General features: G+C 36.3%; 1 protein-coding gene across 3 annotated transcripts in view; it reads right to left on the bottom strand.

Moving 5' to 3' along the window:
• Window positions 1-1,431: 1,431 nt before the first annotated feature.
• Window positions 1,432-22,028, bottom strand: part of AKAP8 (A-kinase anchoring protein 8) — a 28,674-nt gene continuing 8,077 nt past the window's right edge. For 2 of the 3 annotated variants that reach the window (XM_026676969.2, XM_087955650.1), the window contains 10 exons: window positions 20,520-20,793; window positions 18,174-18,690; window positions 17,751-17,895; window positions 17,389-17,430; window positions 14,117-14,213; window positions 11,830-11,971; window positions 11,155-11,248; window positions 8,280-8,410; window positions 6,465-6,560; window positions 1,432-3,549 (listed from right to left, as the gene is read on the bottom strand). In XM_026676969.2, the coding sequence (XP_026532754.2) occupies window positions 3,118-3,549; window positions 6,465-6,560; window positions 8,280-8,410; window positions 11,155-11,248; window positions 11,830-11,971; window positions 14,117-14,213; window positions 17,389-17,430; window positions 17,751-17,895; window positions 18,174-18,690; window positions 20,520-20,793 (1,970 nt within the window). In that variant the 3' untranslated portion in view covers window positions 1,432-3,117. Of the gene's footprint in view, window positions 3,550-4,978; window positions 5,173-6,464; window positions 6,561-8,279; window positions 8,411-11,154; window positions 11,249-11,829; window positions 11,972-14,116; window positions 14,214-17,388; window positions 17,431-17,750; window positions 17,896-18,173; window positions 18,691-20,519; window positions 20,794-22,028 lie in introns of all 3 variants that reach the window. The other variant, XR_003371732.2, reaches the window with a different exon arrangement.

Consider the following 22,028-nt stretch of genomic DNA (forward strand, 5'->3'; position numbering starts at 1 on the left):
GTTTGAGTCAAGTAATATGTGACAGAGGTGCTACAATGTCTAGCAGTATCAACATATGTATGAGATCGCTGCAAGTTAGTTTTCTATGCTGACTGATTAGATCATACCTAGAATACTACACCCAATTCTTATCACCAGAATTCAAGAAAATGCTGAACTGGGAAGAGTGAAGATGGTGAGAGGCTTAAAGAACTGGGTATGTTGAGCCTTTAGAAGTCTGAAGAGTGTTCCCCCCATCAGATCAGACCAAAGGATAAACCCCATAGGAAGATATAACTATACAGGTAGCTGTGAAGTGATGATGGCAATTGGGACTGGAATTTCCATCACTAAGCAATGCGGTCATAAAGTGCAATGCCATGTGATTATGTCACTTAGCAATGGCAGTTCTAAGATTGCAGTTAGTCTTGGTTGCAGTCATTAAGCGAGGACCATATGGGTTGCTGACCAAGGATCTCACTTGACTGCAACTTCTGACTTCCTGCTGGCTTCCCTATTGACTTCACTTGTGGGGAACCAGTAGAGAATGTGGGAAATTACGGCCGTGCAATAGTGAGGACACTGCAACGACAAGGATCCATTTTAACTACCATTCACTCAGTGCCATCCTAACCTTGAACAGTGTTCAAATGAATGGTTGTAACCTGAGGACTATCTGTACTTTATTGAGATAAGTAATAATATCAAAATCTTGCCTATGTAATTGTGTTATCCCTCCTCTCCTTTTATCCCAGTGAATCGGGGAGATGTTTCCACTTCCAAATATTACCTTGCTTCCCAGAACTTAGAATGTTTCAGCCCTCTTTGACTATAGGAAGACACAATAGCACAGTGCTGTCACAGAGAAAAGAATATGGATGTATTATCCATCTCTCACAAGGTAAGAAGAGAAAAAACAGGTGAAAGCTTTATAAAGGAAGACTTAAACTTAAAATTAAAAGGAATTTCCTGAAAGGAACATTAAGCAGTGGAACAGCCTGCCTTCTGGAGTCATGGGTTTCAAATCATCACAGCAGGTTTTCAAGCAAAGTTTGGAAAGCCATTTATCTGGGATAGTATGAGGATTCTTGTCTTGGGCAAGGCACTTTTGTATATACCTCCAAGTCTTTCCATATTCTGACTATTGTGCATGTATCAGAAGTAAATCGATCAATAAAAAACACAGTTTGTTATTCATTAGTAGACACAGTTTTGCTGTTTTGAAAATGAACAGGGACTCCCTTGCTGGAAATTATACACAAATTTGGAAACTTCTACCCACAAAGCACATGTTCTGCTAAGTAGTTGGCGTTATAGCATATCAGCCATGTGTATAGCATGGAGAGCCCTATCACTGTGATTTATTCAATAAAGGTTGATTAACAAGTCACTTAGTAAAATGTGATGATTAGGTCCTTGGAAATAAGCACTCATGAAATGCAAAGAAAAATGTTTATGGCCAACAGTAGGTATTTTAATTCCAAGCTATCAACAGTTCTGAATGATCTTAACTAACAAACATTAATGGAAGCCAGATAGTCTGCTTTACAAGCTGTTGTGAATGGAAACCAATGCCTTTACTAAAATAGGTAATCACACGTTTGATAACTAGGTAAGACCTCATTCCCATGCATCCTTGGTTTTTGTTTTATGCAGAGTTTTAACACTTTTAATTCCTTTTCTATTTATCCTTTGATAATCTGTAAGCCACCAGGGTTGTTTAATCAGGGACATGGGCAGCATATAAATATATTAAATAAATAAAACTTCAAAATAGGGCACTTTTGTGGAGCTTTATAATGTGACCTCAGTGAAAATCGACATTTTTTCATAGCAACTGGATAGATTCCTCTGCCCATTTTGAATACACAACTACTAACAAAAGAAAAACGTTTAGAAATCATTTAAAAACATGTGGTTTGGGTATGGTTAATAATTTGTGAGTGTGGTTATGCAATACATTTAAAATTATTTGTGTGCAGAACAAATCATAAAACAATATTGTTAGATAATAATTTTGTCTCTCTTTTTTGCTGATAAAAGGTTGAAATTGCTATTATCCTATATAATTGATACAAAAATTTGACCTAGAATTAATATTTATTCAGCTTTTTATATACTATCTGAAAAGTTTATTTCTCTTATCTAATACCTCTGTTATTCTGAAATAAGAAAAGAAGTTTGCACCCTGAACTACAACAGTCAATACAGGTCTTTTAGCTTGAATAAATTATGTTTTCAGTGCCTGTTTTGGAGCCAATTAAACTAACACCAGACAGTAATTCTCCATGTTGGAAGTTTATTTAATTGCCAATTCAATGAAAGTGTGTTCGTTCTACTTTCAAATGCTATGCTACAGGCATCAATCATAACAATTTATCTACGTTTTACTGCCCTTGATATTGCTTCATTATTCCTGGCATGCAGAGTTTTTGACAATCTATTCTCTGAATAATACCCCTCTGACAGATTTTGGGAGACGAGGGAAGTGAGACTGCAGTGTTGCAATAACATTCCTCCCAGTGTATGCTTCTCTCTCAACATAATGAAGAAGAACCAGCTTATCATTCCCTGTACAACTTCTGAAATAATGCACAGCATAAATGACAACTCAAGTGTGATACACAGTAAGTTTGTGCTTAACATTTTGCATATAATTACAGATGCTATTTTTCATGCAATACTGCAAACTGGCTAAATGACATTAACAGTCGTTATGGCAAGTTCTTTTTCCAGAAACTTAAATGAATAATCAACTTTACAAGAGAAAAAAAAATACATTTAACATCTACTCCCTCCCCGTTTTCAAAATGACACCATATTTCCTTTCTGCATCGGAAAGTGAAAGCCAAAAGGATTTCAATATCAACACATTTATTTATTTCTATTATTTCTATTTGTTCTAAATGCAGGAAGGTATCAATTTACAGCTAAGTAACCTGACCAGCTTGCCAATTTCTACCTTATTCACAATACAGTACAAGACTGTTTCCCATACAGAAAGATGAATCCTTTGCTTCAGACAAAAACAAAGCTGGCAACAATTCAGGAATATATACCAAAAGATTATGAGGAGGAAGTACTGAAAAGATTATACAGCAAAGCAGGAAAAACACCTCCACACAATCATTCATTTGGTCATTCCTGAGACAGCTCTGTATTTGTTACCCCCACAGGGTCCTCCTCAACACTGCTGCTTTCAGCTGTTATTATTTCAGGGGCGTTTTCCTTCCCTTCCTCCACAAACTGCTGCTTTTCCACTTGGACTTCTTCGGCTTTTGCATCAAGATTTTCTTGAGGAGGTACTTCTGCTGTTTCTGATACACCTGGTCTCTCTTCTGCCTGTTCTTCCTTCACGTCAGTTTCACCTTTTGAAAAACCTGTAGCAGAGCAAGGTGCTTCATCTTCTTCTGGTTTACTAGATTCAATGATTTCACTGGTTTCGATCACCTCCCCAGTATTCTCCCTTTTCTCTACAGTAGCACTTTCCTTTTCACCTTCAGCACCTTCTAAAACTTCAGATTCTTCAACATCTTGGTCAATACTTTCATCTGTAAATGGATCATCACCCTGATGAAGGGAGGAAGTACAATGTTATCAGTGTTTAACCATCTGATCTTGTCTTAGAGACTCTCAGACCTAGAATACAGAAGTTTGAGACTGAATGTCTGAAAAATGAGTATCTACTTCAGTGCAGAAGGGCTCCTTCTTCTGTCTCAAATTACCCCAAAAATTGTTTCTATATTTTATTCAAGGTATTATTATTATTTTTACGTATCACTGTTGGCCACTAAACCTCCTGAGACTGACTAAGTCTCCGACTTACAGTAGGATGAAAGAATTCCAATAGGTTCACTATGGATTTATAAGGGTAATTTTACAATAAATGGAGTAAATATTAGGTAAAATACAGTAGTTGTGACCTCTGTAGACTATTCATTTCTCAAATTACTTTTAGAGCATAAAATTTAGTGGCAGAAACTCCAATCTTTAAGAAATGGCCAGTTTTATTCAACAGCCAACAAGTCAGCTCTCTAGATCCTATTAAGCAAAGTCCAGCATTGACTCAGGGCTATAATTAATCATGGATACTTACAGATTTCAGTGGTATTATTAAGTAGATTACTTTCTGTCCAAGAACACTAGGTGGCAACTGTAATGGGAATTGTACAAATAGAAGCCATGCTAATTTTATTCAGATTGGGGTCAGGTTTTGGCATTGTCTACCACAGGAACAGGGCTTTTGTTTGGTTCTAAAGTGGATTTTGGTTCTTTAATAAAGAAAATAACATATGAAAGCATCAGGCATATGCTAATGATATGCCTGTCCATTCCATGATAGTATCCAAAATCACTATGTTCCCTACTCCCATCCTTGTAACTCTTCTCTAATGTATGTACAATAAACAGCAGCATCATGCTAAGGGCAGAATCTAGTCAAGTACCTGATCGCACAGAAGCAACAATTTCTGAACTCCTACATTCATGGGGGTAGTGAGTGAAGTCCCGTGCCTCTCTGTATCCAATGAATCCCACCCACAGAACTGGGCTGAATAATGATTTCTCTATCCAGAAATTAAGAATCTGTTCTATGATCCAGAAGGATCAAATTCAGACCTGACTGCCATTTCCATGAAATAAGTTTCATGCACGTGTAACATAAGTAGTCCCTTCTTCTTTGACTGAAAAACCAGCCAATCGGCCTTATTTATTGATGTTCTGGACTTTTTAAAGAGCATTAGGCTCTACCCTGCAATTTGGATTTGTCCATTAATTGCTATTAAAGAAAAAGGGGAGAGGGATTCAGAGTCCCAGATTGGTGGAGACTGTCACAAGCTTCCTCAGGAAGGGCAAGGTGCCATCATCCTTTAGGACAGGAAGCATTAAGTTAAGTATTTCAAGACTTATCTCTTGATGTCAACAATCTCACCCTGCCTTTAGCCTTCCTTTCTTGGGGAAGGTGATGAGAAGTGTTTTGATGGGGCATCTCTGGCATTACCTGGAATCCTCAGATTTCCTTCACCCCTTTCAGCTTGGTTTTGCACCTGGGTATGGTACGGAGACAGTGCTGGGTGGGTCGAAGATCTCCTCCTGCTGATGGACAAAGGTCAGGGGTCCATGCTGATTCTGTTAGACCTGTCGGCAGCCTTTGATACTGTTGATCATGAGGTGTTGCTGAGGCACCTGCGGACCCTAGCAGGGGTAGACGGAGTTGCGCTTGAGTGGTTCCATTTTTTTTCCTCCGAGAGATCCCAGAGGGTGGCACTGGGCAACTGCTCATCTGCCCCAGGGCTCTCTCATGTGAGCTACCGCAGGGTTTATTTTGTCACCCCTCTTGTTCAACGTGTATGAGAGGCCGCTAAGGGAAGACAGCCTCAATATATGGGCCATCAGTACCAATAAGAGGCTGATGTTCTCAGCTCAAAGTCTCTTTCAATGGACCCGGAGAGCAGTGTCTCAATTTTGCTAGTGCTTGCCTAGCAGGAACTAGTTAATTGGCAGGTGGTCAGTCTGAGTAAGACCAAAGTGTTGGCCAGTGGGAGAGGGTGCAGACACACAAGACCCCATGATTCGTGTTTGTCAAAAGAGGGTCCCTGTTGAATCTTGGATTGCTCCTTGATTCCCAGGTCATAGTAGCAGCCAAACTTGCTTTTCATCTTCACTTGGACAGACGATTGCAATCTTTCCTCTCAGAAGTGGAAGTCATCAATTATCTATGACTAGGTATATGCTACATAAGAAAACCCTTGATGGTCACCAGAAGTTTTCGCATGACATGCAAGTGCCCATCTAGGCATGCACTCTTTCCATCATGGGTTTATCACACTCCTGCTTTGGAGACTGTACTGCCTTTTCAATTCTTAGCAAGGCAAAAGGCTAATCTGATCATGACCCACAGAGCCATATGCAAGTATTTTTGTCACCTAATATATCAGTGTCTAACAGTTGAGATTGGCTAAGCTGATGTCAATTATTTCCATACAGGATTTTTGGGAATACAGGGAAATAAATGCTTTGACTTTGGAATGCTGGGAGATCAAAGCAGAGCTATTTCATTCAAGAAAGATTATTCCTTGCCATAAGCCAGAAACCCAGTACTTTATCCACAAACAAAAATATTTCAGACAGTGCTGATTTTGGGCACTAAGCTCCCATTTAGGGTTTTACTATACTGTTCTCATCAAATTTAATTTTAATTTCTTCAACACCACTTAGAAACAGCTAAAGACTTCTTATACATTTTCTGCTAATTGTTAGAATAACTATCCAACTTATCCAATGTATCTGAAAAAAAGTGAATTCCACACTATTTCTAGACTCAGACTATGCATAACTGGACAAATAGCATTGTTTCTTCATTTACATGAAAGATACATGCAGCATACTCAGTAACTAATAAAATGCTCAGTCAAGACCAAACTGGAGTTTCTGCTCCACTGCTCTGACAGAAGTTGGACTGAGCAGCAAATATCCTGCTTTCTTACCTTGAGGTACTTTTCTAGCATTTTCACAATGTGCTTGCTATTTAGGACACTTTTAGCAATATGAAAACTAGCCTTCTTGAAATGTTCAGCAGCCATCTGAAAAGAACACATACAATGTATAAGTAATTCTAATTATTAAGTACAAAATAAACATGAGATTGACATGGAAAATTGCAAATATTTAAGATTAAAAACAGTAAATTCTTTTGGGGTTTTGTCTATACAGTTATATAGGATTCAATCTAGAGATCTATAGTTTCCCTTATAGGACCTTGTTTTCAAGGAAGAGCAGGATAAAACATTTTTTCCTGCAGCTTACCTGGTCCTATGAAGCCCCACTATACTGTTCCAATTTGGAGAAAATTAATCAAAATCATTTTCCTTCAGCAGACCCTCAAGTAGGTTTCCTTTCCTTTCATGTCTAGAAGACATTTTCACTCATGGAAGCCAAATATTTCCAAACCTTGTTAATCAAAATCTTTGTAACACTTGAATATAGAACAAGAAATTAAAATATGATTGTGTAAAGCAAAGGTTCTTTAAATGTCTCTGTTAAAGTTGATTCATACCACCTATTAGTGAAAAAAGTGAATCTATATTTCTACAATACTTCAAACCATTTATATTTCAAAAACTTTCTTAAGTCTATAAGTCATAAATTGTTCTTTTCCTTCCTGCAGTAAGAATGATTTATTTTATGTCCATTAACAGCATTCCTTCTCTTTTTTTATCAGTCTGGGTTAAAATCACTAATAAACACAATTTAGTCTAATGGCAGAAAAAGTCAAACTTACTGCTTCTGAAAAATGAAAGCAATCCTTATAGTATGGAAATATTTCTATAGTATTCATCATTTTTATTTAAATTGAAAAGTGTTTGTCACTCTATAAAGAGGATTGGCAGTACTGAGAATGCAAGCATAAGTATCTGATTTTGAACCTTATATTAACCTTTGATTTTATACAGCAGGTTTGTTGGTATCAAACTGGAACTATCACATAAACAATAGTGAAAGAATTAAGTACACTCCTTTGACATTTTTAACGTATTTTTCATATATTTTAACATACAAGTATTTTATGTTAATTTCAACATTAATTTAAAAAAAAACCATAAATGCAAATTTTACATGTGGAAAAAGTATGTATGCCCCTATCACCCTCCTTAAATATGAATCAATCAAAACCCAGATCTAAATCCCATGAAGATGTTGTGAGGTGATTTGAACCAGGCTGTGCATACAAGAACCCCTCCAACACTGAACAATTGAAAAAATGGAGGAATAGAAAAAAAAAAAATCATCCCAAACAATATCAGAGACTGTGAAAAAGTAAAACCCTCACTTGAAGTTGTTTCTGCCAAAGAGGGTGATATTATAGCCAAGAGTAGACTTACTTTTTCCACAGAAGGATATGGCATGTCTGCAATTTTTTGGTTGAATAAATGATTGTCAATTTTTCATAGGTTTTTTTTTGTTTAATTACATCACCTTTATCTTTATATACTGCTATAATGAAGATAAATATTTATATGTCTACACACATTAAAAAGAAAAAAAAACTTTACATAAAATGTACTTACTTTTTACAGAATGTTAGCCTGAGGCTTATAAAAGAATTATGTATACCACCCTTAAATGATTTGACTGACAAAAAAAGGAGACATGAAAATTCTTTGAACTTTAACTGATCCCTGGATGAAAGATAGCTAACAAAATAAATGTATCTGTTCTTTCTACATGTCCCTTTGCTGCAAGGTTGTTATCTTCCAGAGGTAATAGACTTGTCCAAAAATAAATAAATTTATTTTGCTTACTCTGCGATTCCTATTGTGATCAACAGATCTCAGATGTCTCTGAAGAAGATGTTGTTGTGCAGGAATTAGCATGTCACAAGCCATACAGTGAGCAGCTTCTATCTTCTTAAAAAAGTGCTCCTGGCCAATTCCTGAAAAAATATAAATCAGATGTTTTCCAAAAAATTGGAACAAAAGCTATTGACAAAGTCCTAGATATGCTATTAAAAATTACAAAAATTGAATGTTCCCATTCAATGCTGGGGTAATAGAAATGAAACACATATTATTTACCAGAACAATAGCTATAGTCTGAATACGTAAACCAGACTTCCTTTTTTAAAAAAACATTCATATGGTCATGATCACTATTAAAACATTTTACAGCTTTTAAAAGTAACATCACTGAGAGCCAGTTTGGTATAGTGGTTAAAGTGCTGACCTAAAAACAGGAGACTGTAAGTTCTAGTCTTGCCTTAGGCATGAAAACCAGTTGGGTGACCTTGGATTGAACCAATAGGAGGAGAAAGGAGTATTATGTATGTTTGTCATCTTGTGTTATTTATAAAAAAGCAAAGACAAAATAAAAATAAATAAATCATGAAGGAAAAGGATTATAAGATTATCATGTAATGTCTAATAGCATTATTAGGGATGTAAACATAAAATAAAGTAACATTAAAGAAATACATTTTAGGTGCAAGTGAAAAAGATTTTAGAGTATGGAGTTCTTACATTTTGGTAATGAAGTAATTCAAGTTTCCTGATAGTTCTTACAAGATTCTAACGAATTGGTACTATAAACCTGAAAATAAGTTCTTTCACTGCTCTCTGCCTGTTTTCAGTTCACTCCATCTTATATAGGATTGCACAACATTTGCGAAATTAGGAGCACAGTTCAATTCCCCAAACCTCCAAATGAAAGAAAGGATTTATCCCAATATTAATTTTAGCAACAACAAATAGCACATAGACTTGCAAACTGCTTCATATTGCTTTATAACACTCTCTGGGAGGTTTCCAATGTCAGCATATTGCCCCCAACAATCCGGGCCATCATTTTATTGACCTTGGAGGGATGGAAGGCTGAGTCAACCTTGAGCCTCATCAGGATCGAACTCTAGGCTGTGGGCAGAGTTTGCTTGCACTGCAATACTACATTCTAACCACTGCATCACCAGGACTCGGGGTCTATGACAAATTGTCATGGCCAACTTGCCACAGCTAATATCAAAGAAATGATAGAATAGGATTGTTAAAGAAAGGATGCCAAAGGAGCGAAAGAATGAAATGTGAATGATAAAAATTGAAATATTTTTTATTTATTTTAAATAATTAAATTGAATTGCTAAATTGTCCCTGAAGTGAGTTGTCCCATGATGAATTGTCCTGTGGCCAATTGTCCCATGGTGACTTGTTCCATTTTGCAGGGCTTATGTCTATATGTATTTGTATTCTATTCTACTCGACTAACTCCCTGAAAGAAAACAAACTGGTTGTTTCACACGCTCTGGCTTTCTGATGCATAAGGCAACCGTTCTCATCGGGTGCCTGTAGACATGTTGGGTTACAGTAAAGACTGAACCTAAAAGCAGATGCTAGATCAGTCTCCCACAACTCAGTGTTCTAAATGTTCTTTTTTCAAATCTCTACATTATCCTTGGAACTGCTGTAAATGACCAATTAAACCCAGACTCAAGGCACTCTCAGTAATTGAGCTACTGTATATTGAGTGATATATATCACAAGGTCATGACTGCCCAGTCCAACCAAGGAAAGCTTTGCTCTAGTGGGAAAGTTTTGGACAAGGGATACACTTTTTTGAATTCTTGGGGAGAAAATAAAAAGAAATTTCTTAGGGTTAAGAAATTTCTTAGGGTTTCACAGGGTTAAGATAAAAATAGAATAATCTCGTGTTTAATGCCCTGATTAAAGGAAGACCAAAATACAAATGTAAAATTAAAAAGTCATTTGACAAGAGATAAATATCTTGTCTCCAGTTTTTTGTTGTTGTTGTCATTGTTGTTCCTGCATGATACTGCATTGTCTGCTATATTCCTGCTGTCTCAAGTTAGTAGTTGTTATATTTTTTTCCTTCTAAATGTCAACTTTCTTTTCTTGCATTACAAGTTGCTCTTGTTTAACAACATTAACTGGACCAGAATTTCTGTTACTAAGTGGTCCTTAGGTGAAAGTCCTTAGGTGAAACATCAAGTGATCATACCGCTTAGCAACAGCAGTTTGAGTATTCAGAGTTACATTTCCCTATTAAGCCAAAACTGTGCCATCGATAGTCCAGAACTCAGCCCTGTTGCACTTGTTTCTGCTTTCCCAATCCCCACTCTTTTTGGCCATCCTGCTGTCCACTGCCTCTAGTGCCCATACTGTCCCCCGCTAACCTTTGCCATCTTCCTCCCTTTGCTGACAAGGCAAACCTAGTCTGGCTCGTAGAGTCAGCAGCTGTACAAGGCCTTGGAAGGCTTCAGAAAGGCTGTGCACAATGAGGAGCTAAAGCCAACAAGAGCCCAAGCCAGCTGTTGGTTCATCAGCAGTGAGAGGAAGATGACAAAAGTCAGCTGGGAGTGGCAAGTAGGGACAGTGAGTGCAGGGCATCCAAAAGATATGGGGTACAGGAAGGTGGAGGGTCCCATGCAGGTGGGCTGTCGAGTGCCCAAAGTTTGATCACACGACTGCAGGGGCATTGTAACATCTGTTATTTCAAGGACCAGTTCAAAATATCATTTGTTCAGCAATGACATAAGTGAGGACCACCTATATAGATTACTTAAAACATTATTTCTCAAGGGATTAAGACAACTGCAGCATTGTGTACAATTTCTAGATGATAGTTAAAGCATATCAAATGGTCTTCTTCTACTCTTAATAATGTTCTTACCCTTAAATGGGTCAGGTTTTGGTTTGGTACCCTCTTTCTCACTCAGCTCTTGTCGGCGCTTCCCAATTTTCTTGTTTCTATTCACAATGTATTTCTACAGAATGAGAGTAGACAATGTTAAATATACAAGTTACTGGCCCTAAATTATAAATAAAAGCAGCCCAGTAAAATATGTTTTTGCAACTACGCCTCCAGCCTTATGGCAATACAATCTTCCCAGAAAGTTAATTAATAGTTAAGTAGCAATGTACAATTTCAATTACATTTTTCCACTGAAAGCCTTAGTTACTACTTATGAAAATGTACAGCAGAAGCCTTTATAGTGGCTCTAACAAATCATTTATAGCAATAATAAATTTAATTTTACAAAAACCCATGAACTAAAATGTGTAACCCTTCAAGCAACTTTAACATCTTGTCTAATTTGGAAATTTAACTATTTAAATGAGTACTGAAATATTCAATCTAGGTTTTATGTTACTTAGAGGTATTTTTAACTGCTTGGAATCTTTTGGACTAAGGGTTACAATAAATCTAAGTAACAATAACAACAATAACAAATTTTTTAATAGTTTTTCACTTTTTTAATGATTAAATTAATTAAACTGTTCAACAGTGAAGACAGTTAATTGTTTCTAATTATTTACATCAGTTTAGAATTTTCTGAAGGTATACCTGCAGGAATTCCACTGTCTTATCAGGTAATTTGGTTCTAATGTATCGCAAGACTTCTTTATGAAATTTGCTTTGCAAATGTTTCTCCATTTCTTCATTCTCAAAAGTTCGGAACTTACAGATAGAGCAGGCAAACTGAATTCTATAAGAAACCATTTTGTTATAAAATGCAGTTTCAAAAGTATGAAGCATTATGAAGTTAAATTTGTAAATTAATAAATTAAGTACAATTCATCCTACAAATTTGACAAAAACTATGACCTAATTTAATTTTGAAATGTTTTCTCCAATATAACATATAGCATTTTAATAAAGCAAATATATCAAGTATCCGGGTTAAGAACGCTCTGATCTAAGGATGAACTATAGTTAAGAATGGAGCCTACTATAGCAAAATTCAAATTAAATATGAAATGATTCCAAATAAACAGACAAGTTGTTCGTTATACAATACTACTTACATAGTATTATACAATACTACTGTTCTTTCTTACATACACATTCAACTTAAGGACAGATCTTGGGAATGGAACTTATTCTTACATTGGGGACTCTCTGTAGCATACCCCTAGATTGATGTTGAATTTTCATTTTACCATTATAAAAGAAACAATGTTTTAGCAGTATTTTTTTTTCAACAAGACACTATCTTTACTCTCATAGATATTCTTCTGGAAAAACATTCTGTTAAGTTCTGTATTACATTCATTTTTATGGTAGTGTAACATAAATGTTTATTTTGTATATATTGTACACTATAGGAAATATTAATAAGAGTTGAAATAATTGCCCTATGAATGGTGCTACAATTAAGGAATTTGAATATATTTGTGGTTCTGTTATATCTTTTCAGAAATCTATAATTATTAGCACATACTTAGATCAATTTCTGTATTCCTAAAATACATACCTTATAATCTATATTCCTAGTATTTGTAAACAGGAATTGTAGATGTATTAAACACCTGACTAGATGATAGATTACAAGCTTCAAAACACACATAACTGACTGACAAGTAACTCTATCAAAATAGAGTTAACACCATTCCCAACCACCAATCAAATCTTTCCCAAGAAATAATAGGCAGTTCCAATAAGGTTCCAGCCTTTATTTGCGCTATTCATATGATTCTGAGGGCACCAATAAACTTCCATGTGATCTCAATGACTCTCAGAAAGAGTGCTAACAATCAGATGACTGCAAGGAATATAAAGCCATCCATCGTCCAACATACAGCCAGAACTGAAGAAGCTTCTTGGATGAGAAACAAAACGTCTTCAAGGAAAACCAAAGTCCAGTTGCCTTTTGAAAAAGCACCTCTGCTTATCTAGTGATCTGCCTTGAATTGGTGGGGTCAAAATCTCCTGCTAAATTACTGCCTGTAATAGGCTTGGTGGGGGTTTGTTGCATGGTTAGTCATAGCTGGGCTTAGTACTACTGGAACACAAATGTAGTAAGTGTGTCCAGTTATGCTGTTATAGATGCATCTGTGGTACTCAAGAGTGCAAATGTGGTAGCAATTAGACCACCAATACAAGAGGCCTATATTATAAGACCTGACAGAAAGATAGACTTCCACAATTACCATCAGTGGGGTAAAAAAAAGCATCAAAATTGCCCATCCAAAGTAGGAAGCCTGCCTCCACAACTGTGACGCTTTCTAACAGAAGCAGGGATGGTCATAAACCCTATAAATGCCAAGCAAAACACTCAAAACTATGAAAATGAACAAGCAATGTGTTACCATTGTGGCACTCAGAAGACAGTTGGCAGGAGCCCCGTTGCTTCATACAGAATGCTGCAAAAAGCAGAGCTCGCTCCAAAATCTCAAGCATGGGAACATTCCAGTGCTACAGGCACCAATGTTAATCACAGAAATCATATTAAACAATGCAGGCTATTTTCTTCTGGGTATAATTTCAGAAGCTTCGAATATTTCAACTAGTGATACCTAATCATATGAACATTTTAAAAACTAAAATAAATATTTTATACGAAAGAAGTACACCACCTCAGGTTGCAGGTTTGCATATATCGCACAAAAGTTTGGATATAAACCATAAAAGGTTGCAGTAATTGTCGACAAAGTATAATACATTTAAAATGATAATTAAATAACAGTAAATAACTTGAAAATAATTAGTGATATGTAATTATACATTTATCTTTATTCATAAATTAGTTTATTTTTTTCTCTTCACTCCACCCACTAGATTTTGATATGTAGCTCAGTAAATACAATCTTATGTATGCTACTTTAAACCAATTTTTATTTGTTTTAATTACCTGTCCATTGCACGGTCACGCATTCGATCCCTTTGCCTCTGTTTCTCTTTTCTTTGTTTTGCCTCTTCATCATCATCATCACCGCCATCTCCAGTTGCTAAAGAAAGTCATATTTAAGAGGCAACATTCATTTATTTATCCTCTTTGACCTATATGCTGATAATCTCGTGGGAATAGTATTAAGAAACAAGTACCACAATTTCATGTTTAATGTAATTTCAAACATTTATTTATACATCATAGACTCTGACACATATGCATAGTTTTACTACAAATACGAAGCTGACCTAATTTGTCTAATCTGAAAAGATAAGCCATTTCAGACCTGTTTAATACCTGGATGGGAGATCACCAGGAAACAGCAGGGCTGTTCATTAGGCTGAGAAATCAAAGTAAACATGTAATGAAAGATGGCAGTATAATGTAGCTAAGGTGTTGGGACTAGAACCAGGGAAACCTAGTCCACACACAGCCAGAGAAAATTTCTAGGTTGCTCTTTCAGACCAACCTACCTCACAGGAGCATTGTGCAAAAAAAAAACAAATGGGAGGACTTTCTTTTTGCCACCCCGAACTTCTAAATGAAAGACAAGTTACAACTCAGTCATTCAATCATACGACAAGGAACATTACAAATTTGAATTTATGATGCCAGTACTCAAAGGTGCTTCAATTTTGATAAAGCAACAACAAATACTGATTTCAGTCATTCTGAGGTTTTGCTTATAAGCATTTAGGGAAGAAGTCACCAACTATTTTGGAACAGTAGGCACATGTAGAATTTTGAGAACAAGATAGGGGAATGTTATCATGGACAAAATTGCCACTTTAAAAACATTCATTAGCAGTAATTCTCTGGGCAAAGCCACTTAACTATTTTATTTTCTAAGAGCACCTCTGGGATTTATAGGGATGTCAGAGATATTAATGGAAATATGGATTGTTCTTGAGGCAGATGGTTGTCACCTATATATTTTTTCAATTAAAATAATCTAAAAATATAAAACTAGATGAAGAAGGAAGCTTCCAAAGAACATACATGTTCAAGGTTTACAGATATCTGGTGTATTATTACAATATTAACCTTCTAGATTTAATGAGGCCATGGCCATGGTTATAGATAAAAAGGCCATTACTATATTCTAACAAACTAAAATGAAATCTTGATTAAGCAGACTAACTGAGGAAAAGTGAAATTTGTTATTTGGGAATCTCACTGAATTAAACAGAGGGCATTGTGAAGATTTGTGGATGTCATTATACCAATGACATAAGCCACAGCAGAAATTTGTTTCATTGAATCCAAAGTTTGTTATATCAAGACCTATGCAAGAATTGTACAACTTGTATATTTATTAACTATTCTTTTAAAAAAAACCACATTATAAGCAGGAAAGCTTGGATACTAGAATGCTATCCCCAAAGAAATAATAGTGGTTCAGTCTAAAGTTAATTTATGTTTCCAAGTGAAAAGAAACATCGCTCTTTCAATTGCATCTATATATCTTACCCTACTTTTTCCTTTGAGAGCTTCATTGCCTTTTATACTCCTTGAAAAAAAGAGGAAGAAGCAACACATTAATTCTAGAGTTATAAAGAAATTTATATAAAGTGTGTTAACAATGATTTTATATTGATTTTAAAAATATTTAACAGAAATACAACTTCTGAAAATTCAACTTTTAAAGGCAGAATTTGAAAACAACTTTCTACAAGAAGGCTGACAAATAAATAGACTGATTTTATCGATTCAAATATAAACAACTTATATTCATTTAGATTCAATCCTCCCTAGTTCTTAGAACTATAGCCTCTTCTATTTGAAGATGTATTCATTCCAGTATTTAAAAATTATGGAAAGTGCAATTGGACTTTCTGGACAGCAGGTAGTTCAAAACTAATGGAAGAAAGGGATTTCAGGATTCACATGTGCTCTTTTCAAGCATGCTTTGCAGAGTAAATAATATTAAGCTCAATCTGCATTTAGGTTACATGTAGCACAATTGTCTCATAATTGGAAATGACAATGTGGACATGAGATAAAAAGTCTCTTTTCAGATGAATGAACTGTACAGACAGTGCTGGTTATATGCAGACGATCGTAGGCAACCATGAAATTATCTTCACTATTATATTGATTTTCTGAGGAGGCAATAACACTTACTGTATCCTACAATGATTTAACTTTTGATCAGCCTTTGCTGACCTAATGATAGGATGGGAAACAAATATTTTTCTGAAAATGAATTCTTTACTTTGTATCATTTTAGGTACTGATGATGTCTCAAGCAGATGATCCAGCTTTTCTTGCAGTGGCCCAGAGCAACATCATACAACTTCTTAAGACATTTTCATCTCTGGAGACAGAATGATTTTGCACATGACTAGCAGCATTCTTGGAATGCACAAGGATTACAATTCCCTGAATTCCCAGCAAGCATAATTATTATCTTGTTGGTTGGAACATAAGAGGTGTAGCTTCAACACATCTGGAGGCTGTGCTTGATAATATGATCTTTGAAATTAGAATTCTAGAGTAAGAATGAAGCAATTATCCTGTGTGCTATGAAGAGCAAATGCTTTCTTTTTTACTCTGTATTGAATTACAGGTAGCCCTTGCTTTTACTGACAGTAATTGGGGCCAGGTACTCCTTTACTAAGCGACACAGTTGTAAAGAGCAATGTCATGTGACCACACCAACATATGATGGCAGTTTTGAATGTCCCACCTGCCATCATTAGGTGAATCATGCACCAATCACGTGTGGTCACATTAACATCATTTCCAACCTCTTGCTGGATTCACTGAATTTGTTTGCAAAGACTGGTGGTGAAGGTTGCAAAATCGTGTAGACATGATTGTGGAACACTGCGGCATAATTATGAGCCACTTGCCAAGTACATGAATTACAATCACATCACTGTAGGGACAGTGCAACAATCACAATGAGGACCAATTGTAAACCCCCCCACCTTTCAGTGCCGGTGTCACTTTGAACATTCGCTAAACAAGTGGTTAGATGAGGACTATCTGTATATTTTTGGGACATTAAATCTCTAAGGAGCAAAAACTTTAAAGAAATAAAAATGGAAAATTGCACTGTTCCAATTGCAATGGTTTTCAAAACTGCATATGGCCCATGATGAACATACTGTATATTATTCTTATTTATTCTATGAATAGAATAACTCATACAATATTTATAATACTTTTAGCTTCAAAGACATGTCAGAAAACAACATTTTCATCTTATTTGGGAAAGATACTTACACCTTTATCTCCTTCATCTGCTGACTTATCTTCTTCACCATCATCTGTCAATACACAAAATATAAAACCACTGTGAATGCATGGCTTCTATTTTTCAACAGTCCAAACAACAGTATCAGTTTAAAACAATAGTACCGTTATGCACAAGATCTCTTTTCTGAACCATTTTTATCTAGATATGAACAAAATATAATTATTAAAAATGAATACATTATTTTAAAAAATGACAATGCTGTGAAGTTCTGAGTTTCAGAGACGCATTTCTACTGAATGTGGATGTTGCCAAAGTATATAATAGATTAGAAGCTAGGTATTAGTCTCAGCAAATAATGCATCCAGATCTCAAAATAAATTAAATGTTTACCATTGTCAGAGTCATCTCTTTCACTTTCTGTCTTTGCCTGCTTGCTGTCAGGTTCCTCTCCACTTTGGGGTTGTTTCCGCTTGTATAACCCGCCTTCATTATCTGAACGCCCACCCAGACGACCACGAAAAGCTCTCCTCTTGGGCTAGGGACAAGTTGAACAAAACATTCTTGGCCCATTTATTGACACCAGCAGTGTACCAGAGATTTTAAGAATGCTTCTTGCTATTCCTTGCTGATCCTATCAATATCATTTCCATCGAAAAAATTAAAAATTGCAAGGAAAGACAAAAAATAAGATGGTATGCATTTGAACATGTAAAAAGAATAAGATTATCACAACTTTCTTAGTTACTAAAGTAATCTCAGTCATAATTATTAAAATAGCTATGAGAATACCCAGTATTAGCATGTTAAACTTACTCTGCCACGTGTTCTGCTGAATCCAAAGGGCATGTTCCCAGGAATCCTTCCCATTCCTTGCATTCCCATCATGCCATAATCATAATCCCCATAGTTGCCATACTCTCCATAGTCGCCATAGTCTCCATAATCACCATAATCCCTATACTCAGGGACAAGTGCTCGAGAAAAGAGTGATGGAAGCCTGTTGGGTCCAGGTCCTCCCATATTCCTCCCGCCCATGTAATTCATTTCATTCCAATGTGTAGACAGCCGTTCTGTACTTGAGGGCATGAAGTGGTCACGATTGAAAGTGTTTGGACGACCTCGATTTTGGACCCTCCCTCTAACAAAACCATAGTTGTTTCCTCTGTTACCAGGTTGATCTCTGCGGTTACCAGGACCATCAAAGTGACTTCCGAAAGTATCATTCCGATCTAATCCAACTTCATTATAATCATAACTGGTTCTGTACAGATCACGGTCAGGAACTGCGGCTCTAGAGTCGTATGATTCAAAAGACTCAAATCTGAAAGAGCTGTATCACAAGTAAAAAATCCAGTCAGTAGCTAGGAGAGATTTTAAAGAACTACCAATACCCATGTTGGGGATGTTCCAGTTCAGTTGTAACAATACTGTCTATTGAACAGCTGAATATCTGTCATAGATGCAGAAATCCACAGCCATCATTCACTGATAGGTTGTGAAGTAGTTAGGCTGGGAATGAACTCCACCTGAGAGCCAAGAACCTCTACACAATCAGAACTGATAACGTGGGCAAAACAGATCCATCATCTGATGTATTGGACAACAGTTTTATACACTTTATAAAATTTATGAGTAAATACTCCATATTTTTATCAGGGGCTCATGGCAGCGAGAGATTTTGAGGAGACCCGAACTCACTGATAGCCTCACATTGCAATGAACAAGAACATGCATTCACTTTCACAGCTACTAAGATAGTTGGCCATGCAATTACAAAGATAGCCAGGGAAGTGATTGAAGCCTGCAAAACAGGGCCCCTTGTCAGTCAACAGGAGTGCTGATTTACCACCAGCTTATCAGGTACTTAGGAACCGAGGGATTGGCAGCCCAAGGAAACAACAGCCAATTGCCAGCCAGTAACACACCAATCAACCAATAGGAAGGCACCACATACATACAACACATATAGCAGCCCAAAGCAAGTATTCCGATAGAGAGAAGTTCCCTGAAGATGTCATGGCACGAGTCTGAAAGCTTGGAACAGTAAACCTCTGGTCCTGGTGACTGACGCAGACTGAATCTTGCTCAAGGCAGTATACAGAACATTCTATCCCCTCTTTTCACCCCACAACTATTCTGATAGGTTGGAGTGAAGATAGTATCTGTCCAATGCAAGCTTCCAGGGTCACTTTGGACCTTCCAACAGCTTTTGCACTACACCATGCTGGCAGTTCCATTATTTTTTTTCTCATGGATTGCTACCAATTTTTCTGTTGAGTTATCTGAAGGGTCAGAAAGAAAGGCCTATGACCAAGAAATCCATTCAAACGGATTATTTCCCCTTTGTCACAAGTTTCTTATTTTAAAATATTATATAATATTTATATTTATTTTTTTAAAAAAATACCTGGGTAGCAACTTTAAGGGACCATTATTCTAAAAGGTTGTAATGATTTCTCTGGAGAAGCAGGTCACTACTTACTATGGGTTGAAACAGTGTAATAATTCAGGTTTGATTTGGAAAAGACACTTCAAAATGTGCAGGACGGCAATCTCAAAACCAGTTATGTGACTCATTATTAAAGTTGTGCAATCAATTATCGGTGCAACATTTGCAATCTAATCATTCTTCCAAATCAAGCCTATTACCACTGTAATAGAGAAAGGAAGCTCCTTATCAATATATGAAATAGAAATTATTGCTTTCCTTGAGACAACCTAGCCTTACATCAAAACAAATGTTTTGGCTTTTTGGAGCTCTATGTGTGTGTGTGTGTGTGTGAGAGAGAGAGAGAGAGAGAGAGAGAGAGAGAGAGAGAGAGAGAGAGACAGAGACAGAGACAGAGACAGAGGCAGGCAGGAAGACAGACACAGAGACAGAGAGATTTATGGCAATTGCCTGGACAAATTGCTGTGGCTTTCTTGGCAATATTTTCGGAAGTGTTTGGCCTTCCTAGGGGTGAAAAGAATGATAGGCTCAAGGTCGCCTAGCTGTCTTCTGCCTAAAGTGGGACTAAAATGTAGCTTCCTGGTTTCCAGCCTGATATCTTTAAAATCGCTCTCTTTGGACTAATCTATGCAGGCAAAGCATTATCCCATCAGTTTTTTTACTGCAAAAATCAAGTCTTAAAAACTGATTAAAAATAAAATTTAAATTACCTTCCTTGATCTTCCATGCCTTCTCCAGCATTGCCACTGGTTTCCTTTGATAGCATATCCAAACGCTGGTTTATTTTTGCTATGATGGAATCAGAGTTTTCTGCCTCCATTGTTCCAGTATTATAATTTACAACTGGCATACTAGTACCCATTGTCATGTCAGAAGCTTTAGAATTATTCCAGGTAGTTGGGGGAACAGTAGCATCATAGTTATATGTGGGACCCGTGGTAGTGTTACTGGCTTGAGCACCATAATAATCATAACCTTCATAACCTGGTTAAAAAAAAAAAGATAAGTCTAGGTTGCACAACCAACAAAAATAGAATTTAGAAGCTTTCACCTAAATTAATGGAAACCAACTCCATATCAAAAATCATACACACCTTCAAATACAACAGACAGAAATATTTACAGTATTAGTTTAATGCTGTTCATTGTTTTAAGACCAAGGTCTGTGTTAAACGATACGCCCATGGATGTACAGTATGAGGTAGAGACGATACTTTTAAAAATATAACTACCATATTTTTCACTTCATATGACGCACCTGACCATAAGTCGCACCTAGATTTAGAGGAGGAAAACAAAAATATATATATTGTAAATCGGAACCTGAGAGGACCACAGATAGGTGTCCTCTCATGTGCCAGCTCTGCCTATTGACTCCTGGACTGCAGAAAAGAGACAGAAGAGGCAGGTAATGACAAATACAGAAGAGGTGGATTACAGCACTGTAAAAGGACCCTGCTGCGGCAGCCCGGTTGCTATTCACCAAAGGACCGGCACTGTGACTTTGGGGGGAGGGGAGTGCATCCTATGGAGCAAAAAATATGGTATCACAGAACTGTCATAAATGTTGATAAAAGAACATTTATGCATAGCTTCTTGAAAGGAATTCAAAACTAATGTTAGAAAGTATTACTTTTACAGAAAGACCAGTGGAAGCTTGGAGCCAACTTCCAGTAGAGAGTCAATTATCAGTAACTGAGTTAAGCATGCTTGGGAAAAACATGTATCTATCCCCCGACAAAAAATTAAAAAATAAATTAAAAAATAGTAATAATAAAATAAAATAAAAAAATAAATAATTCACAATTCAAAATAATAAATAAAAAGAAAACAAAAATGAAAAATTCAAAGGGCAGACTCAATGGACTACTGGGTCTTTTTTGGCCATCTGTTTTCTGTGTTTCTAAAAATAAAATACAAAAGTATAAACTGCAATGGACCAAAATATGTCCAACATATCTTGATGGCACCTATCAGGCTCCTTGTCACACCAGAACTTTTAAAGTATTATTTTAGTATAACAAAACAATCATATTTATATGGAGCAATACTTATAGTCCCACATATAAGTTTCAATGAGATGGTAAAGAATACCTTAGGGGTATAATGCACCTTTTGATAAATCCAGTAGACACCTGATGAGTCTGAAACTTTCCTGGAACCCACTGCCACACCTTCCCTTTGCCATATGCTTCCCTCCGCACACTTTGGAATGCTTT

Source organism: Notechis scutatus, chromosome 2 (assembly GCF_049901735.1).
Source record: "Notechis scutatus isolate UNSWTSFEM ecotype Mainland chromosome 2, rNotScu1.2, whole genome shotgun sequence".
Classification (NCBI taxonomy): Eukaryota; Metazoa; Chordata; class Lepidosauria; order Squamata; family Elapidae; genus Notechis; species Notechis scutatus.